This window comes from Xyrauchen texanus, chromosome 2, assembly GCF_025860055.1.
Source record: "Xyrauchen texanus isolate HMW12.3.18 chromosome 2, RBS_HiC_50CHRs, whole genome shotgun sequence".
Classification (NCBI taxonomy): domain Eukaryota; kingdom Metazoa; phylum Chordata; class Actinopteri; order Cypriniformes; family Catostomidae; genus Xyrauchen; species Xyrauchen texanus.
Genome location: NC_068277.1, coordinates 4,810,659 through 4,830,646, shown reverse-complemented (window position 1 = coordinate 4,830,646; position 19,988 = coordinate 4,810,659). Strand labels below are relative to the sequence as shown.

The window sequence follows — 19,988 nt, the reverse complement described above, 5'->3', positions numbered from 1 at the left end:
CTTTCTCAGCACATATTTATATATGTGATTATTTCGATTAATTAATTCGGCATATCATGTAATTCATTTGATCCAAAATTGTAATCGATTGACACTCTTAATATTTATATAAAACAATAATGTGTCACACAAGTTAACGCAATTAATCAGGCGGTGAGGTCCGTCCAATGGGCCTCATTTATGAAACATGAGCAGAAATAATTTGGTAAATCGTGCGTAAGACATCCGACCATGTTGTGTTCTTTCAGAAGTCGTGAAACAATGAACTAATAATTAAATGAACCGTAAAATGTTAAATAAATTAGAACAAAAAGAAGCTTTGTTTTCTTTTAAATCAAAGCCTAAACTACTTTTTACGGTTCACTTGCATTATCAACTGAGGCTGTATAATATAATATAACAATATTAATGTCTTCCATTGAACTCGTATCAGCCATATCACAAGTTTCACCTCTTAAATTGATAAGTGTATTACAATACAAACATTAATAGTAGATAAAACACTTGAAAATCATATTAAAATACACTGGTGGTGTTTCTTGAGGTGCCTGTTCTCTATGTAAAAGTGCTTTGAGTGTAGTGTCAGAAAAGTACAAAATTCATTCATTCAAAATATGTCAAAATATATATATATCTTCATCAAAGCAAGTAATATTTCAGTTTGAAATGTTTAATCATATATTATCAACATGAAAATAGCACGTTATGATTCATCCACCAGAAGTGCGGTGCCGAAACACGACTGACGTAAAGTGTTCTTCTGCAATGTGCTGCAATTTTACGTTTCAACCACAGATGTCGCTAGAGAGCACAAAGTTACATAGTGCAGCTTTAACATGAGCTCTATAATTTAGGTTAATCGGTAAATCGTGTTCAGTTGATAACGTATGGTCTATGCTAATGCCATTAAACATATAAATAAACACGTCGCAGGCTGGTACGTACACAAGTCAATGGGAAAATAATAAAAGCACGCACACTGTCGTAAATCTGTAATATCTTACAGCGTTTCGGTCTAAGATCTTCTTCAGGCATTCTATTAATTTCTCTGTAGATTCTTCCAGTTTTAAGTATATCACGGTTAGATCATGATTTACCTGAGAAGTTACACAAATAATGCTGGCTATGCACTGCAAACTGAACCATAGAAGGTCAACGATGGTGGACATCCTCCTCCCATCATGAACTGAAAACCGTTTTTATTGTTTCATTCACAAAAGAGCCTCCGATGACAGCAAAAACATGCGATAACAGTAAGTCAGTAAGTAAGAGACGCTTTTGTGACTGCTAAATAAATGTACTTTGTGAATGCACTTCATTAAGGTTACGCATAGACGTTAAAAGAATTTACTAGTGAGTCTCGCGCCTTCCTCCTTATATGGTGTTTTCATGGGAGGGGATTATGAACAAACACATTTAACTCGAAGCGAAGTGTTTGTGAATCCGGCGGAAAGTTTCATGAACGAGGCCCAAATGTACCGATCATTCAACTGACAAAACATTGAAAATACTGGAAACTTGTCATGTCACTGAATTTTAGGGATGTCCAACAGCATTTCTTTGAGACCGAATTTTGATTACAAGCGCCGATACTTTTTGTTTTTGGTACTCGACGATACCAAGTCCCATACCTGTTTTACCTTTTCTTTTTCTGAAATACATATCAAGTTTCTATCAAATTTATCAGCAAAACTGTGTATAAAAATGCATTTACTAAAATTGAAATCAAATGAAAGTATTTTTTATTAAGCAATTAATCATCAGTTATTTTCGTCCAAGTAAAGTGCTGCATAACAAACTTTCACAGATGTAAGATATTGCTTAAATATAATACAATTACTATTGATTTACTATTATTATTATTAGTAGTAGTAGTTTAACAGTGACTATTACAGCTTTTATTTCAAAGTGTTTCAGCTCTCACATAAGACAGGAGCGTCACACACAGAAAAGCCGGTCACTACGTGCCTCAAAGTGATTATTAAACCACAAAAGACTGATATTTAAATAAATAAAGATGTACTCTGAATGCCTCGCACTACAAAGTGAATTTGCACTCTGTTCATAGTCTTCTGCTACAGAGTGCTCGATGCTCATGACGGTGTTTCCCCAGTACGAAGAGGAGCTTTATAAAGGTACGTGCAGCCAGCGTCGCTCCGCTCATGCAAACTTCATAATTATATCACTAAATTGCCGCTTTTGCGGTAAAATAATCTCACTAGGACAACGTTTACGTAATGACATACGTACGTCAGATGGTATCGGTTTATGTATCGGAGCATTCCGAGTACGAGTTCGGATCCAATAGCAGTATCAAACATGTATAAATCGAGCATGTAAATGAACACGTCTAGCTTCTGTGGACTGACCGTTGCAGAATATGAAAGGCAGGGTGAATGGAGTGATGGAGACACCAGACTGCTGATCTTCAAAGTGAAAGTTCAGGGTGTATTCAGCACCATCCACACCAGGACTGTTCTCCAAAAGAGCCAAATCCTGCAGGACACAAACAAACACACACTGGTCGGGATGGCCGATACAAGCAGAAATGTATTTCAGTAGATATGAAAAAGAAATGTAAACACTTGGGATGCACAATGTGAGAAATTTTGGCCGTGTCAGATTTTAACAAAAAACATTTGGCCGATACCGATATTTTACCACTTACTTAATTTGATCACATCACTGTTTTAATTAGGAATAATTAAACGTGTTTAAAGAGGCAGAAACTGTTCTTACAATAAATAGTTTCCAATATATATTTTCCGATAACTCCGATATAGTTTTGTTTCCCCCGCATTAACATTTTTGATATATGACATATTCTAAGGAGTGCCGACCGTTACTGTGGCCATTATTATTTCTGGATTGTGCATTTCAATTGATGTATTATTTTTACAAAGTGTGTTACTAATTAATCATAAATAAACCGTGGTAAACATTGGTTTTAATTTTTAGATTTGGTATCGGCAGCCGATATATCGGTGCATCCCCAGAAAAACGACTGACTGTAAATATTTGTGTCATTTCTCACATTTAAAGAATATGTACAATGAAAAACGAATGATTAAAAAACAGGTTTATATCTGCTCGGCATGGCAGCTCTCTTTATAGCTGAACACGAATAAACCCTTAATGGAATATTCCCGGTTCAATACAAGTTCAGCTCAATCAGCAGCATTTGTGGCATAATCTGTGTTACAGTGAGGCACTTTGCAATGGAAGTCAATGGGGCTAATCCGAAAATGTTAAAACACTCACTGTTTCAAATGTTTAGCCACAAGACGTAAACAATATACGTGTTATTATGATTTCAGTGTGATAAAATCACTTACTAACCGCATCTGTGTAAAGTTAAAGCCAATTTTACAACTTCGTTACCATGACAACTGGGGCTTTTCCACTGCACGGTATGGCTCAACTCAACCCTGCTCGCTCTTGAGGGGTTTTCCACTGTGAATAGTTCCTGGTACCTGGTACTTTTTTAGTACCACCTCGGTCGAGTTTCCAAGTGAGCCGAGCCGATACTAAGTGTGACGTCAAAACCCCGCAGATCACGGATTGGTCAGGGAGAATCTTGTGTCACTGGATTTTGCGACACCGGACATCAACCCGCTAGATTTAAAGTTAGCTACAGCGATAAAAGTATCATTTATTACCACGACTTTCGAATTAATAAACGCCATGTTTAATAAACGAGTTGTAGACGGTACACTCGTTAGTAGCCAAGGATACAAGGAGGAGACGCAACTATGACAATCAGCCTATAATCTCACCCAAATTGAGGCGGCACTAAACTGCAGTGGAAAAGCAAGCTCAGAAAAGTAAAGCGAGTCGAGTCGAACCGTAACGTGCAGTGGAAATGTGCCAAACCCAACAAAAAAGTCAACAAACCCTAAAATGACTTAAAATGATGATTTAAACAACTTCACAGCTCAAATAATACAGAATAATTAATGTAAGTGACTTCCATTGTAAGTGTCTCACTTTGTGGCTTCTTTTTTAAAAGGACGGATGGGTCCAAATGATTATTTGTGGTAACCAACATTATGCCACAAATGCTGTCGGGAACTTTATGGGTTGTGTCTTCGACAGTTAAAGTTGACACACACTCACGGTAATGAGCGCCTCTCCATTAGTAAGAGTGTACGTCACACTTCTGTTGTCATGCTCAAACAAAGGAACCGCCACGTCTCCTGTACCCGTCACCGTGACAACCACCTGTCCATCAATCCCCTCACCGGCTGCATTACTGAATTGGTCCTACAAGGAAAGAAGAGAACACATTTACGTCTGAATGGTTTTACAATTATAAACTTAGTAGCTTTCCCTTTCTGCCTAACGCAGCACAATTTTCAGTCCGTTCTGCATAACGCGGCCGACCCACTGGCCCGCTCGGTTCTTACGATGGCCAGTCCACCCCTGATCGGCCCCAAAGTGCATCGGCCCACCGGGAAAATGCCCAGCATGTCAGATTACCAGTCCAGCCCTGTTTCGTTCTGACTGGATGAGCCACACCTACCGTCCGACCCCAAAATGCACTTCAAACTCACCATGATCTTCAGACACAAGCTGTCCAGCAGCATGCGATTGGCCCGAGTGTTGCTATTGGACACGACGGGAGTCGAGGGCGGAGCCTCAGGCGATAATTTCGTTGCTTTATTTGGAGCAACATTTAGAGGAATCTAAGAGAAATCAGGAGTGGGAGAACAGCACAGAATACATTACGAGTTAGGACAGTTTCATTTCTCAATGAAATTTGGTAATTGCAGATGATTTGATTGGCAGTGTGTGTGTGTGTGTGTGTGTTCATACCTGCTGGCTCCACAGATATTTGGTTTTGTCTACCGCCAAAACAAACTGGGTGACGTACTTCCCTGCTAGTTCTGGAATCTGTTTATCCCTGAGAAAGAAATACAAATGCAAGTCAATAACAAATAATTCACAAGTTCAAGAAAAAAAGTCTTGAAATATTTTCTGTACTCTGAACATTTATGTACACATCTTAAATATATATTTTTAAAAACCTTTCAAATACTTTTGGAAGTAAATGTATATATTTATATCTATAAAATCATGAATATTGTGAGGTTTTCTTGGGGTTTCCATTGGTTAATGTTAGTTATTGCATTAGTTATAATGAACAATACATGTCTTACATCATTTATTAATCTTAGTTAATACAAACAGTAGTTAAGCGTTAGTTCATTATTAGTTAATAGTGAATTACCTAATTATTTATCAAAACACACATATATATATATATATATATATACACAGTTATGTATATAAAACAAGTACATAACTTTTGATGTTTAAAATGCATTATTATATGTAGAAATTAACATTGACCAAGATGAATAAATGCTGTAAAATTTTAATACAATCTTTCAGTTTCACCACCTCGACATTTTTACTTCATGTCCCATAAAAATATCATCAAAATATCAAAAGAATCAGAAACTGAAATCATGTCCGTTATAGAGGAGGTGTATTCACTGTCTGTATGTTTAGAATTTTTTAACAACTTAAAAAGACACATTTTGACACAAAACATGTATTTTGATGTGTCTGTTTTACCTGAAGCAGAAGCAGCCGTCTTTTCCATTGTCTTTCTGTTTACTACACTTGAGAGGCGTGGCCTAAGTTGAAACGCAAAACATCCTCAGATTTACTTCATCTTTCAAAACAATATTTGTTCATGTTAGCATTTTCATTCCCGGCACGCAATAATATAAAGTCCGACAAAACTAGAAAAAATAAAACAAAAACTGGAAATTGGCAAAACTGAAACTATACAAAAACTAAATGAAATGATTTTCCTTAACTGAAATAAAAATAATAACTAACAATTGGAAAAACTGAAACAAAATAAATTAAATAAATGTGATGCATCACAATTGGAAAAAATTAAATTGTCATGGCAACAAAATTTACAATAATGACAAAACAATAAATAATGTTTATATTGAGATAAAGTATATAATAAAATTATATACTGCGTATCAAACAAAAAAAAAAATACAAACCATCTATTAAACATGAAAACAACCAAAGAAAACAAAAATACTAGATGCTCTGTAATTGTTTTAATGCTGTTTAATATACTTTTGTCATGATTATTATTTAACGCCATGAAAAATCCAAAACAAACCAAATTTATGAAAAAAAAAAATAGACTTTTGACATTTTTGGGTTTTCTGTATTTTGTCACTCACTGTTGAGGGTGGGCTGGACCCTGACGTTACGCCATGCCACAGCAGCATTGACAGGCTGGCTGGACAAATGTTCTTCACTGGACTGCCTTCTTCAGACAACACCAATACTGTAAACACTTCACACAGCAGCACAAAGCAATGCGATTAGTATTCTGTACTTGTGTCACAGCTACATTTGTATGGGCTTCATCCACAAACACACCTGGAAAGACATCTCCTGCACGTAAAGTGGCTGCTCGGTCAAATTCAATTCGAAGTTTGACAGGTTTGTTGGGATCTGGAATAACATTTAACGTCACTACAGGCCCCGGAATACTGTTCTTGCTAAAAGATCCACGGAATTCCAATTGATGCTCGCCTCTGAGAGAGAGAGAGAGAGAGAGAGAGAGAGAGAGAGAGAGGGAGAGAGAGAGAGAACGGTGTTTGTTCACTATTTGTAGTATTTATTATTTTACTGCGAGTACTCTTTATCAGTGTCAGAAATTAAAGGAATGTTTCACCCAAACATGACAATTCTGTCCTAAAAGTTTTGTTTGATCTTCGTTTGTACAAACTTGATATCAGTTCTTAAATAAGCACTTACTGGCTGATGCCGCTAGTCTTAAAGAGACAGTACCGATTAAGCATGTGTTCTAAATATCAATGTAAATACTTGTAAACAGTACAAATTGTGCAAGTAATATAGGCAACATAATATATGCAATTTCAAGACGTTAATTGATGGAGTCAGGGATCCCACTCTTTTCAAGGCACAGTTATCCAGGACATGTTATGTGCCCAACAGGTGTAATATTAATGCAAAAACACATGCTTCCATTGAAACCGTGCTTTTATTTTGGCATTTATTTAGTTAGTCACCTCCAGATAAGCAGTTCGCTATATGATAAGCAGTGTGATTATTAATCCCTGTAAAGCTGTGATTTAATTAAATACTTAGTCTGCATGTGCTGTGCACTTCAAAGTGATCTGCTCTCGGTCATCTCACACACAAGAGCGCACGTGATGATCACGATGAGGTGTTTTCAGTGTATGAGCGTCTGGTTTTACACATTCATTTTGAAGCGTGCATCACTTGAAGATTATATATGTATTTATATAAATCACAGACTTTTGCTAATTATAATACTAGGACACTTCGCAATTTTAATTTGATCATTTGTGCATTCAAACATGAATTTTGGTCCAACTATGCCGCCTTCCATGACATTCGTTTTATAGCTAATGCCATTTTTATGAGTAGATTCCATGATTCAGTGTTTTCTGCATAGTGCATGTGGTAACCGCCGGTATAAGCAGACTCCGATCGGGGGTGTTCACACTTGGCAGGTTTGGTTCGATTAAAAACTCTGGTGCGATTGCTCTGTTAATGGTGAGTAAATGATGACAATTTTCATTTTGGGGTGAATTATCCCTAACACCGTGTCCTAACTACACGCGACGCGATAAAATTCCAGCGACAGCAAGTGTGTCTGTCCACACTAGACGCGACGCGACTGTGAGACGCCACACGTCAATCAAAAATCACAGCCATTCAGAACTGCGTGTGGGCGGAGTCTCTCTGTGAAAGCGCACTGCTGGCCCACACTCGCATTGGAAATGGGTAAGAACATAATCAAATCAAGAAATAACTTTATTAAAAATCAAAACATTAACAAAATATACTCATTGACTAATTTTGTTATTAGTTGTATAAGTACAGTTGTATGTTTGCATAGTATTCAGTTTGAACGCTATATTATATGCTTTCAAATCCATTATCGCTTGTGGCACAGTGACCTATTTTTAACTAAAATGTGTACCACCAGTAATAAAAATAACCAGTGTAATTTCTTCATATGACAATCAGTTTATTCGATCTTGTTCATAGGGAAATTCATATCCATCCCGTCGCTTTATTATGGATGGAAGGAAAATTATATTCAAACTCAAATGAAACAATTTTAATACTATACTGTCATTGCGACTCCCCACCCTGCCTGTATTTCAGTAGATTGTCTGGAATGACACCCCTGGATACAGGGACACAAATCGTCATGCCTATTCACTCTACTTTACATTGAAAATAAAGCGGAATTTGTTTTACACAGGTTGATGCGTCTTTAGTAGCCTACTATAGCTAAATGCTTCATTCATTCATTCATTCATTCGCTGTAGATGAAAGTCTAAACTTAACTTACCATGTGTATTCAATGCTTCAGCTATACTTCTCCAGACGGAATCCTTTTTCCTGATGTCTTTGTGGAATTTGTGGGATTTATCGTAGAGAATTGAATGCCTTTGAACTTCGACAGTCAGTTCCTCGTCGTCCAGGTTTGATGATTAAATATTAATGAGACGCAGAACTTCCATCCAATGAGATCTCTGTGTGGGCGGATCTGTCAGCCGCGACGTCGCAGAAATAGGAACCGCTTCTAAATTAGAAACTTCGCGTCGCCGTCGCGTCTGGTTAGGACAAAAACTGTGATTAACATGGAAAAGATACCTTTTATCGCGTGTCGCGGCGTCGCGTCGCGTGTAGTTAGGACACGGTGTAAGGGTATTTTTTACCTTTATGTCGGCATCTAACCATATAAAATACTGCACATTTCTTCAATTACTTCATTTTAATCCGTTAATTGAATTTCAATCTGAATAACTAGATTGCTAATTTAAACAGTAAAATTAAATCAACATCAACTCAAAATATTTTAATGTGATATGCATCACAATGCTTAAAATTTGTATTTTGCAGATTTTTTATTTCAAGGACATGTTTTGACACTTTCGTGTCATTTTTGTCCCAACCCTCTTTAATTCCGGACCCTGTTCTTTTGTATGTACTTACTTGGGAGCACTTATTGCTTCTAACAGGAAGCTAGCCTTTCCTTCTACATCTACAGGCTGAGACGTCACTGAAGACTTCACCTAAACAAGAGCAACACACAAATTCACAAACAACACTTAAAGAATAGACACAAAACATCTATGCACAGTGTCCTAAACAATCACACTGCACTGAAGCGATAAGCGGCACATTTCGTCCATATTTTTTGTTATTGTATTCATTTTATTTTAAAGATTTTTCGACCTAACCCAACAGAAACAAGTGACCGGTGACAAAACATTTCTACAGTCGCTTGATTTCACTTGGCTGTTCACGTTTGCGGACTCATTATTAGATTACATAAGTATTCACACCCTTTGCTCAATACTTTGTTGAAGCACTTTTGGTACCAATTACAGCCTCAAGTCTTTTTGTGTATGATGCTACAAGCTTGGCACACCTATTTTTGGGCAGAGCCTCCCATTCTTCTTTGCAGGACCTCTCAAGCTCCATCAGGTTCGATGAGGAACGTCGGTGCACAGCCATTTTCAGATCTCTCCAGAGATGTTCAATCGGGTTGAAGTCTGGGCTCTGGCTGGGCCACTCAAGGACATTCACAGAGTTGTCCCGTAGCCACTCCTTTGTTATCTTGGCTGTGTGTTTAGGGTCATTGTCCTGTTGGAAGATGAACCTTCGTCCCAGTCTGAGGTCCAGAGCGCTCTGGAGCAGGTTTTCATCAAGGATGTCTCTGTACATTGCTGCATTCATCTTTCCCTCGATCCTGACTAGTCTCCCAGTTCCTGCCGCTGAAAAACATCCCCAGAGCATGATGCTGCCACCACCATGCTTCACTGCAGGGATGGTATTGGCCAGGTGATGAGCGGTGCCTGGTGTCCTCCAGACATGACGCTTGCCATTCAGGCCAAAGAGTTCAATCTTTGTTTCATCAGACCAGAGAATTTAGTTTCTCATGGTCTGAGAGTCCTTCAGGTGCCTTTTTGGCAAACTCCAGGCGGACTGTCATGTGCCTTTTACTGAGGAGTGGCTTCCGTCTGGCCGCTCTACCATACAGGCCTGATTGGTGGAGTGCTGCAGAGATGGTTGTTCTTCTGGAAGGTTCTCCTCTCTCCACAGAGAAACGCTGGAGCTCTGTCAGAGTGACCATCGGGTTCTTGGTCACCTCAATGACTAAGGCCCTTCTCCCCCGATCGCTCGGTTTGGCCGGATGGCCATCTCTAGGAAGAGTCCCGGTGGTTCCAAACTTCCATTGACGGATGATGGAGGCCGCTGTGCTCATTGGGACCTTCAATGCTGCAGAAATTGTTCTGTACCCTTCCCCAGATCAGTGCCTCGATACAATCCTGTCTCGGAGGTCTACAGACAATTCCTTGGACTTCCTTGGTGAAGCACTGTGAATACTTTCCGGATGCACTGTAGATCTACATATATGCAGCTTTGTTGGTAAAAACAGTAAAATATGCAACTGTTGACTTATTTTGTCTGTTTAAACATGACGTCTATAACAGTCAAGTGAGAGAAGTCTGAGGTTTCATAAAATGTATAATTTCCAACTTGTAAATCAACAGAATTATACGTTTAAAACTCATTATTATGGTAATTATGACGTGAATGCAATGCTGCATAAATATATAAATATATATATCAGGGTTTTTCCTGGCTCAAAATGAGGCGGAGGTGGTACCATACTGATCAAAAGAGTCAGTTTCTTGATCGGTTCACGATCAACTTTCACTGAAACAGCAACCACAGCCTCCCAAATGCTGTTCGAAGAGGTGCATTGTGTTCCTTCACGTTTGAGAAGGGCCCGCAAGTTCTCAGTAGGATTTAAGTCAGGTGAGGAAGGGGGCCAAGACATTATTTGGGCATCTTTGAGGACCTTGCTGGCTAGCCAAGCAGTCGAGAACTTGGATGCATGTGATGGAGCATTGTCCTGTATAAAGATCACGGCCTTCTTGAATGCTGAGGACTCCTGTCCCACTGCTTGAAGAAAGTGTTTCCAGAAACTGGCAGTAGGTTTGAGAGTTTCAGTCCATCTTCGACTCGAAAAGGTCCAACTACCTCATTCTTAATGATAGCAGCCCATACCAGTACCGAGATATGCGCACATTTACAGCACAACTACAAAATAAACCATTATTTGTTTAAAGTGTACCTTCAGCAACGGGGAGCGAGTCTTCATTGCGATGATGATCCGCTGGTCTGGAGAAGGATTTCCCCATTCATCACACAGCTGGAGAACAAACGGTGTGCTCAAACCTTGACCGTTCAACACCTGCAGAGGCTGAAGATACAGACTAAAATCAAACTCGACGTTCCCTTGAAATGCTGAAATATTTCCGCCCAAAATGAAAACTGCTTCCAAAACGAATTTGTTGTTCCAAACTCATACAACGTGCTTTCTTCCATGGAACACAAAAGGAGACGTTAGACAGAATGTTATTCTCAGTCACCATTCACTTTCATGGCATGTTTTTTTCCTATACAATGGAAATGAATGGTGACTGAGGCTACCATTGTGCCAAAATATTTTTTTGCCATTTATATAAGTATCATCAGTACCCTCACATCCCTCATTGCCATACCATCTCAGGCTTGTCCATTAGTGAGATCCGTGCCGGAGGTCCCACAGTAACTCTAATCCGCACAAATTCCTCCATGTTCTGGTACTTGAAGCACATCTCCTTCGGTCCAGGAGTCCCCGACACAAACCGGATACCAGACACTGACACTTGCACAGTACTGGCCTACACAAAGACATAAAATGATACTTTATATCTGGATTTATATCTGGATTTTAGATTTTCTCAGGTTGGTGTGACTTAGTAATTAAAGATCTGCACTGGTAACCCGAAGGCTGCAGGACGATTCATGATCTATTTAGGAAACAGCGCAAAAAGTGAACTCTTTCTACACTAGCCTACAAAATAACTAAACCATTATCTCGGTATATTATTTTAACTCAATTTATAATATAAATTATATTGGAGCATTATAAGTGGAAACTGTATTTTTAACGATATATTTAATGATATAATGTCAGCAATCTTAGTGATTATAGGCTATAGCTTATCAATAATTATTGCTATCAGTCAAAATGTCTATTCTAATGCGATACTAAGTTTTAAGTTGATCAAGACTTTTTTTGCTTGTGATCATTTATACCAGGGGTTCACAACGGGGGCATTACTGCCCCTCAGGGGGCATTCAAAGGATGCCAGGGGGCACTGAGAGTGGGTTAGGTTACAAATAGGGGGCGTTTATCAGTCATAAAACAGTCAAGTTCCTCTTTGCATTAAAACACTTATTTAGACTTGGAGAATATTAGATGGTTCTCAATTTGGGTTGGTACGCATTTGTACCGCGGATCATCTGATTTTGAAGTCTAGCGACGCATCTGAAGTGTCCGGTTGGGCAGCGGCACATACACAGGCAGAGGCACTTCGGCTAATGCACCTGTAGAAGGATACGGCTCAATGGACAGAGCAGAGCGAGTGCAAAGCTCTTAAAGCTTGAGCTCTTAAACTGGCAGCTTTGTGAGAATCAGTTGTGGTGTATTTTTATCAAGTCGAGTATACATTAATCATGTATAATCAATGCCATTTTATTCTACAATTATTTCTGATGGTCAAGCAGGTCTTTTACTGTGTGTGTGTGTGTGTGTGTGTGTGTGTGTGTGTGTGTGTATATGTGTTTAGAGGCCCGTGCAGGAACAGGAAGTCAAAGAATAGGATGATGGATAATGGTGACATGTTTGGAATGTATTAGCCACACCTTGGTAAAGGATATGTATTTAAGTGAACACAAACCCAGAGATACTTCAGTTATCTACGCACAACTCACCACGCGCCCCACCGAGAGCGAATGAAATTATAGCGATCAAGAGGATACCCCATGTGACTCTACCCACCCTAGAAACTGGGCAAATTTGGTTGCTTAGGAGACCTGGCTGGAGTCACTCCGCACACCCTGGATTCAAACTTGCGAACTCCAGAGGTGGTAGCCAGCGTCTTTAACACTTCAGCTACCCAGGCTCGTGTTTATTGTTTTTACACGCGTTTAGAGTAGGTCTACTGTTTATAATGACAAAACTGACATAGTTTGTTTTCAATTATAGAAATCATGTTACATCTAACCATGCTAGTGCAGATGGGATAAAGGAATGAAGGGGGAGTTCATCCAAAAAAAAAAGGTTGCGAACCACTGGTTTATACCGTACCTCCCATTCTACGATCAGAGTTTCTTTGTCCAGGCCATCAGCAGACACACTCAAACTATTCAAACATTTGGCATTGAGACAGTCCGTTTTATTTCCATATTGATCAATCACATCTGGAAGAGAAGCACAAGATTAGCAAGTCTGAAAAATACCTGAAATTGTTTGTAACTACAACTAGTATTCACCAGCAGATTTGTGCCCCTACGAGAATTGAGATGCGTCCAGAATGGTTTTGCAACCTAAAAATAAGATTAATATCTTATATGCTGCTTCTCAAGTAAACGTGTCTTATTTTAAGGATTTTTAGACAATTTTAAATGGAAAACAAGTCAAAAAGACTAGATAACAATAGGATTTTTTGGCAGTGAATTTCGTTACAGAATAAAATGTAATAAAAAGTATTTTTTTCCCAATAATTCAGTGAATGTAATTTTGAAATATTTTTAAAAGATGATTTTGTCCTCTTTATTGTTAGTAAGCACATTTATTACAACCTATTAAGTCGGGGCACAAGCTGAATAATCGGTTAAGAGCGAACGATTAATCGTCGCAATAATCGACCGAATAGTCGAATAATCGTTCTAATAATCGTTTGATTAGTCGATTATCAAAATAATCATTAGTTGCAGCCCTAATACATAAATGAACATAATCCTTAATCTGGTGAATATATGATCTATAAAAAGCTAATTTGGTAAATACATAAATATTAAGCATTGTAACAGAGCCAAGTTGCCGTCATTTCAAAATAAGAGTCCCGAAATAAGTATGTGTATTTCGGGCTTGTTTAAAGATAAATGTCCCACATTATGCACCAAATATTTGTTTTTATGGTCACTAGTGGGATTTTGGTTGTGCAATAAAATGCATCTGGGATTTTATTCATTTTAGACATTGTCGCCTCTACGTATGTGCTTGTAAATGTGAGGAAAGACCTTTTTTTTTAACATTCAATAAATCGACTTGGAGAAACGATTAATCGGTTATCTGCTTTTTCCACTGCATTGGTATTGGCGAAATCCACTGTCCGGTCGACCTCCAGTTAAGATGGTACTCACCGATGTGCCCTGCCACAGTTTCACCCATTTTAACGGTTGATTTGCTGAGGGTGACCCGCAAACGCTCGGGCTCATCCGGTCGAGGCCTTTACACACAAACAGATATACATTGACAAGAGCGCTTGGGTGTATAATGGCAATGTATACACAACGTGTTTGTGGCTTACACTATGATGAAGGACGTGTTAACTATTTTCTGGTCGTGGAAGGACACATGATAGAAATTCTCTCGGAGCGCTTGAGTCGGGACACATACATCTGGCAGTTTTCCCTGAGAAAGATCTGCATTCATCTTTGCGGTCCAGTTTACCTGCCAAACACACACACAAACACACACACACGTGAAATGTTATCTGCAGGTTATCTGCGTATTACATCCATACAGGAAGTTCACATGCATCTGCAGAAAGAGTACGAGTAGTATGCCATTCAAACACATCCAGTCACTAGGAGAAAAAAGAGTGAAAGACACATTATATGAATTGCAGGTACAATCACACACACACCTTAATCTTGTTGGTCAGCTGTGGAGTTAGGCCAATTGGCCGATCGCCCTCGTCGTACAGTCTAAAATACAGGTTTCCTAATGTGTCCCCTGCTGTCCAATCAATGCGCTCCAAATTCTGCAGCACCATGACATCATTAGAGCCCTCGTCCTGTCTGTATACCTCCAGACGCGAGACCCGTGAGCTGGGTAACACACGCAGCTTACGCTCCACAAACGCCACCGTTTTATGGTTCTGCAAATATGGACACGTGAACTTGTACAGAATCATGAAGATATCAACTTGACCAGATAAAACTGCTTGAACATCACAGTCATGAAGGATTAATTAACACTATTGATCATTAAATATTAGGGATGCATTGGTATCGAAATTGTAATTTTATGGTCGATAGTTATTGATGTTTTGCTTCTTTTTTTTCTCAAGAAAATAATACCATACATGCACATTAAGTGAAACCACATAAAATTGGGCTTCAAAACATATTGATCTTCAACAGATGAAAAACTGTGGTCTGATATTATCTGCTATGAATTACCTGTATATTATATTTTTTGTTTCTTCTGCCCTTTTTCTCCCCAATTTGGAACGCCCAATTCCCAATGCGCTCCAAGTCCTCGTGGTGGCGTAGTGACTCGCCTCAATCCGGGTGGCGGAGGACGAATCCCAGTTGCCTCCGTGTCTGAGACCGTCAATCCGCGCATCTTATCACGTTGTTTGAGCGAGTTACCGCGGAGACCTAGCGCGTGTGGAGGCTTCACGCAATTCTCTGTGGCATCAACACACAACTCACCACACGCCCCACCGAGAGCGAGAACCACATTATAGCGACCACGAGGAGGTTACCCCATGTGAGACTACCCTCCCTAGCAACCGGGCCAATTTGGTTGCTTAGGAGACCTGACTGGAGTCACTCAGCACGCCCTGAACTGGCGACTCCAGGGGTGACAGTCAGCATTTTTACTAGCTACCCAGGAACCCCTATATTATATAATATTAATGATATAACATTGTATAATATTTAGGGCTGTCAATCGGTAAATAAATGTAATCAAATTAATTGGTATGGTCTGTCGGTTAATTAATAGAATTAAATCGCAATTAATCACATATAAAAACTATTTTCAGGACCACTGAGATCTTTTGCATTGTGAGATTTTCAAAACAATTACGCTCTATTAAATAAAGATTATGAAAATAACATCATTACAATTCTCGATTATGTATTATACAATATGGTGGCATGATGTTTTTGCAACCAGTTCAAGCAATATGCTGCGAAACATTACGAGCAGAAATCTTTCAAAACCTTTTCTAAAGTCACAAATCTGTGTCAGGATATTTAAAAGATTTTAGAAGTGTCTTACAGGAATGTTGAATCTAGCGGTGATGATCTGTTCAGTATTGATGGTCTTCAGCAGGACTGGTTTAGCCATCACGAGTCCAGACCCGGTGTTACTGCAATCTACAACATCCACGGGCAGATCAGGAGCTCCCAGTAACTACAAACACAGCACAACATTCACAAGATGAGCTTTGACTACAGGCTAAATGCTAAGGGGGGTTGTTTACCATATACTTCATGATTAGTCTGATATGCTTCAATTATTTGCCAAATAACTAATCGGACACAATGGCCAGATTCTCACAAAGCCAAAAGAACCATTTACAATGACATCAAAGTGTTGCACGCTCATAAATGCGGGTCCCTGTAAACTGTTAAAAGGCAGTTAAAGTTCACTAACGATTGAAGTGAAAGGGGCCAGTTCATAAATATTCAAATAAACACCATTTCAAAAGCCACATATGGACACAGGACTTAAATGTTATATGTGTTAACATGATTTTAGTGTGATAAAACCGCTTACTAACCTTAAGTGTAACGTTATATTAAATATTACAACCTCAACGTCAAGCAGAAAACACTGTAATCTGGTAAATGCAAAAAATGCAATATTTTAATGTTTATGGACTGGCCCCATTAGAAGTGTCTTACAGTAACAGCGATTTTTTTTTAACCTCTTCAACTCTGCGGACCAATAGCGGGTCCAAAAGGGGGCACTATGTCGCGTAAAAAGTTGACAAAAATGTTCAAGTCTCAGAATACAAAGTAATGCTTATGAGGTGTCGTTTGAAAGCTTACAATCTACACTTTTTATTAGATAACCATCACTTCTGCATTTAAGTTACATACATTAACAAAATAAGGCCTGAAAACATTCACGTCGCAAATCAGCACCACCTAGAGGTCATGTGGTAGAAATATTAATATTAAAGTCTATAAATATTACTGAAATAGACGTATTATATATCAAATGAAAGCTCTCATTCTCAGGAATGTGCCTGTTGCCCTAATACCACAGTTCGAAAGATTTTCAAAAGAATCACAAAGTGAAATATGATTTCTGTAGGTCATCAAATACAAACGTCTCTTATGTGCCGATCACTGCTGCTGTACGCACAGAATAGCTAAAAACTTCAGAAATGCATTTACATTATTTACTTGTCTGTGAGCGTGCTTGTGTAAATAATCTAATGTTATATCTTAGATGTCCAGAACAATATATGCAGTCCAGCAGAAGAATGTTAAACAAATCATTGGAGTCGACTATTGATGATAGAATCTAATACAACATCACAACGGGGAGAATCTCTGCTTTCTAATGACACCTAGATTGAGCTTGTAGTCCACTCAGAGGCCGAGATATTCAATGAAACAATGAGGGTGGTGCTTGAACTGAAAATTAGACTGAATGTCTATGGACGAGCGCCTCTGTGAGGGCTAATATGTGTTAGAGCGCCACCTACATTTCAGGTCTGTTTATTGTGATGGAACGTAATAGAGAAAAACATATTTTATCTAGTACTTGCTGCCATCTAGTGGAATAAAATAAGACTTGAGGGAACTGCAGTGAACAGAATCAGAATGACTTATTTTACAAATTTGCATGTTATCAAAAAACAAAAAAAAGATACAAAACAAAAAATTCTATTCATCATAAGATTTCAAACAAACAATATTATTTATAAATAAATACATTTCTGAAAAACATTTGACCAATTTTTGGCAATAAGTCCACAAAATGTGTAAATGCTGAGCTTTTAAATTTGAAAACTGCAGGCGGCAGCCCAAAAATGCTCCAGAGATGAAGAGGTTAAATAAACGAGGAATAAATATAAATAATTTTTTTGTGGTAATCAATATTATGCCACAAATGTTGTGACTGAAATGAGTGTGCATTAAACTCGAACATGATTGAATTTGATTTATAAAAATGGCCTTTCTGATAAACAAGAGCCTGGCAATGGGATTATTCTGTGTGCTAATGGCTGATGAACAGAAGTGTAGTGAAGCTTTATCATTAGTGATGGTTGTCTGTGTACAGTACCTGACAGCGGACGGTGAGTTTGGGTTGAGTGGTGATATTCTGGCACTCATCATGAACTTCCACTCTAAAATTAGCTGGACTTCCGTTCTCAATAGAGATGACGTCATCATCCGGTAACACCACGAGTGTGTGTGGAGGGCCTGGAAGAGACGATCCATACACGGAAGACCGGGGCAAGTTATCATAAGGGCTATATCTCGGTAGCAAAAGGTTTTGAGTGTAACTGAAGTCCAATTTTACAAATGTTGGTTTCAAACACCTAGTTCAAAAACCTCTAGAATATTTTTTGTGAATTCGGTCCAAAACCTTGTGTTTTTAAAATGTTTTACAGTAAAATATTTGGCAAAAAGACAATATTTAGGCTGTTTAATCACATTAATTCCACAGTGACCACTTAAAATGTTTGGAATCGTTGTAAAGAAAACTTTACATTTTTGAATGATATACATGATGATACATTCTGAGACTCTCAGCTTAAGAAACTGCTGAAAAATCACCAAAAACTGAGCAAAAATATGTTTAAATCCAATTTGACATTTATATATCTCTATCTAATTGTACATAAGAACTAATTACACATGCAAACACAACAACGACTCAAGGTTTGCATAGCATGCAGACATGATATTAGCAATGAGATTTCACAGAATGAGTTTCATTCTGTGCCATTTGAGTCATCATAGAGTCGGTGTCATATGCTTGGCGCCATCTCCTGGTATGTAACATTGTGCTTTGTGTTGGTTATCTAATGACCTTTGCATCTGTTTACCTTGTGTGTGAAAGATAATCACCTCCTCTAAGTTATGATGTGTGATATTTATGTTCCGTTTATATTTTGTGAGGTTATAAAGTGGCATTTATATGTCAAAGACATATACTTAGCAATATACTCACTATCTTTGAGTAAAACAAATAGGCTGGTTGTATTCTACTCTTTGAGACCTTTCCAATAACATATCACACAAGCCTATTTTATGAGTTTGATGTTTTTACTGATTGCAATATTATGTGCAGTGCAATGTTTTATATATAAATGATAAAAACGGGACACTTCTGATTTGTCTGCAAATTTCAAAGCACTTGTCCAGTTTTGGTCATGATGTCTACATGCATTGGAAAGTACAGCTTCTAAGGTTCAAACAATACCTATTTTGTGTTTGTCAAGACTGTAGTTATTAACATTTTGACTAAATAATATTTTTTTTCTCGTGGGCCTAACAGAGGGCCCATCCGAGCTTAAAGGGTTAATGAAACATATAATTTTCCCTGGCCAATTACAGTGAACATGTTCAATAGCTTTTTTAAGCCATTACTTTAAGGTTGATGCCTAAACATAAATGAACCTTCATAAATAAACCTACTCTAAGGAATATATATAAAAATGTGAGAGTAAAAAAATGAGACAACTAGCCCGCAGTCTAATCTATTATTCTACTATCCTGTTGCTGTAATGTGTGTTTGTGTGTGTCATACTGTACCCGGGTTCACAACAATTAGCAAAGCCTGGCTGTTCTTCATCCCTTGGATTAAAACCTTCACTCTGTGCTCCTGTTAACACAACAGACACACACGTGAAATATCGCACAAGACAACAGGCATCTCCATTTGAACAAATTAAGTTACTGCAGCCACACGAGTCCTCTCTTGTTGAAAACACAATAATTAAAGGGACAGTACACCAAAAAATGAAGATTCTGTCATAATTTACTCAACCCTTATGTCATTCAAATCCTTTTGCTAAAAACAAAGCAAGATCTTATGGAGTATTTCTATTGAT

At 38.3% G+C, this 19,988-nt stretch overlaps 1 protein-coding gene across 1 annotated transcript in view; it reads right to left on the bottom strand.

Moving 5' to 3' along the window:
* Window positions 1-19,988, bottom strand: part of smchd1 (structural maintenance of chromosomes flexible hinge domain containing 1) — a 73,924-nt gene that overhangs the window by 19,253 nt on the left and 34,683 nt on the right. Inside the window, exons 23-39 of the mRNA XM_052141378.1 lie at window positions 19,690-19,759; window positions 18,212-18,351; window positions 16,190-16,324; window positions 14,823-15,056; window positions 14,484-14,626; window positions 14,317-14,402; window positions 13,259-13,371; window positions 11,625-11,786; window positions 11,195-11,323; window positions 9,043-9,122; window positions 6,421-6,578; window positions 6,219-6,334; window positions 5,581-5,642; window positions 4,816-4,903; window positions 4,554-4,685; window positions 4,117-4,263; window positions 2,370-2,496 (exon numbers count right to left, since the gene is read on the bottom strand). Coding sequence (XP_051997338.1) covers window positions 2,370-2,496; window positions 4,117-4,263; window positions 4,554-4,685; window positions 4,816-4,903; window positions 5,581-5,642; window positions 6,219-6,334; window positions 6,421-6,578; window positions 9,043-9,122; window positions 11,195-11,323; window positions 11,625-11,786; window positions 13,259-13,371; window positions 14,317-14,402; window positions 14,484-14,626; window positions 14,823-15,056; window positions 16,190-16,324; window positions 18,212-18,351; window positions 19,690-19,759 — 2,122 coding nt within the window. The remainder of the gene's footprint in view (window positions 1-2,369; window positions 2,497-4,116; window positions 4,264-4,553; window positions 4,686-4,815; window positions 4,904-5,580; window positions 5,643-6,218; window positions 6,335-6,420; window positions 6,579-9,042; window positions 9,123-11,194; window positions 11,324-11,624; window positions 11,787-13,258; window positions 13,372-14,316; window positions 14,403-14,483; window positions 14,627-14,822; window positions 15,057-16,189; window positions 16,325-18,211; window positions 18,352-19,689; window positions 19,760-19,988) is intronic.